Source organism: Eurypyga helias, unplaced genomic scaffold, assembly GCF_000690775.1.
Source record: "Eurypyga helias isolate BGI_N326 unplaced genomic scaffold, ASM69077v1 scaffold13166, whole genome shotgun sequence".
NCBI classification, from domain to species: Eukaryota; Metazoa; Chordata; class Aves; order Eurypygiformes; family Eurypygidae; genus Eurypyga; species Eurypyga helias.
This window is the reverse complement of record NW_010256057.1, coordinates 7,546-9,429: the sequence shown is the minus strand read 5'-3', so window position 1 is coordinate 9,429 and position 1,884 is coordinate 7,546. Positions and strand designations below refer to the sequence as shown.

At 43.6% G+C, this 1,884-nt stretch overlaps 1 protein-coding gene across 1 annotated transcript in view; it reads right to left on the bottom strand.

Annotated features, from left to right (window-relative positions):
* Positions 1–1,544, bottom strand: part of NFYB (nuclear transcription factor Y, beta) — a 9,032-nt gene extending 7,488 nt beyond the window's left edge. The window contains exons 1-2 of the mRNA XM_010153526.1: positions 1,353–1,544; positions 738–868 (exon numbers count right to left, since the gene is read on the bottom strand). Coding sequence (XP_010151828.1) covers positions 738–868; positions 1,353–1,446 — 225 coding nt within the window. The 5' untranslated portion in view covers positions 1,447–1,544. The remainder of the gene's footprint in view (positions 1–737; positions 869–1,352) is intronic.
* Positions 1,545–1,884: the final 340 nt, after the last annotated feature.

Sequence of the window (1,884 nt, the reverse complement as noted above, 5' to 3'; positions counted from 1 at the left end):
GGGGGGGGCGTGGAAATCAGCTTTAGGCAGAGGAACTGTTACTGGGGCAGGAACTGTACTGGAACACGACAGAGAAACAACAAGTAATAGGAGCCCTGCAAAGGTCTAAGATAACCAGGTAGAACGGTCAAACGCTTATAGGATCACCAGCTCAGCAGGATGGGTTAAACAGTCTGTGCCTGCAAGTAAGAAACAAAAGCAGTCTCAGTATCTGGCCTCATCTGCTACGTGGCACAAGGCAGATTTCTGAGGTAATTCCGGCATCTGGATATGTGAAGATTCCGGCAATGGAAGACTAACTACTCTCTTTCCTTCAGGGTGAGGACTGGATTTTTATTTCATCCCAAACGGCTCACTTATTCCACAGTTTATGCACCTGAATAAAAGCAGATTGAATTGCACAGAATATTCTTACCGATACAGGATTGTCACCGAGTCTGACCCGCTATCACAATTTCAGAGAACACATCTTGGAAAAAGGAAGCTCTTGAAAGTCCTACGAAGAGCACTGATAGCCTAATTTTAACAGTTACTAAAAGCTTTCAGGAACTTAAGAAAAATGGTCTTGGTCTCTGTCACCTCTTCCTCAGATTTTTTTCTTTTCTTTTATAAGGCTTTTCTCCAACAAACCAGGATTGTTTGGAAAAATATATTGTTCCACCAGCTCAAGGTCGCTCAGAGGAACAAAAGGAATAAAACTCGTTAACACACCTTCTATGATCAGACAAGGGTATTACCTTTCCTGTTTGGGGTATGGCATTCTTCATTATCCTCGCCACATTTGCAATTGGAAGATATATATCTTGTTCTCTAAAACTCTCTTTTGAGCCATTTGTATCTTCGTGATCATTGATGCTGTCCTCTGTGTCTAAGGAAATGAAGAAAAGTTAACAGACACTGTATTGGATAGGCAGCAGGCAATCATTAAGGCAGTTTAAAAACATACCCTGAAGGATGAAGGCCTTGGAAATCGCAGGGCGTTAACGCTGTAGAAGTAATTTTTAAACCAGATGTAACAGCAGACTACCTTTATGGGCATTTGATACCATCTTTACTGTACTATGTACAAAAACGTATGTGGCTGCTGAACACCAAGCATTCTTGATGCCACGGCAAAATGAAAAATTGTTGCCTGGAACAGTAATTCTTTTGTCCCCACCCCAAAGGGCTCAGTGTCAACACTGAAAAATCCAACCTCCACCTTCAGGCTGGAGAAAAAATGCTTTATACAGGCAGGCATCATGGCTACGAACAATTGCAAATTCTTAGCTTGGCAGAAGATAGCAGAGAACTGGAAGGAAATATAAATATACACACAGAGAGATTGTAGCATTTACCGTTACACTTCTTACCATCGTGAGGCTGTATCACATAGTGACTGCCACCAATGTAATCCCCAGCAATTCCTAACTGAGAAGCATCCGTTGTGGAGCTATCACCATCCATCTACAACCAGAAGAATGAAACCTTTCAGGTATGTTTGTTACACTGCAGGCGCAGCTATTGCTGAAAAAATGGCACTTAATCAACTTAGAACTACGAGACAGATTTATTAACAGTGTAAATGCTTTGCCCATGGAGAACAGTGCACTCTCTCCGATTAGTGAGCTTTACCCACACCGAAAACAGTGAAACTCTTGTGAAGCTTCCCCAGAAATTCAACCAGAGGCACAGAAACATTTGGTTCACGCAGCACATCTGTAACAACCTTGTGTGGATCCCACCGGAGTCTGACCAGCAGAAGTCAAGGCACCTGTTTCTCTGAACGACCCTCAAAACCCAACGCCAGCCCGCCAACCGGACACTTTACCGACAGTGATGACACGGGCCGCACCCCTCGCTCACTCTTACCCTCCCAAAACAAGCCGTTGTCAAGCCCAGTGA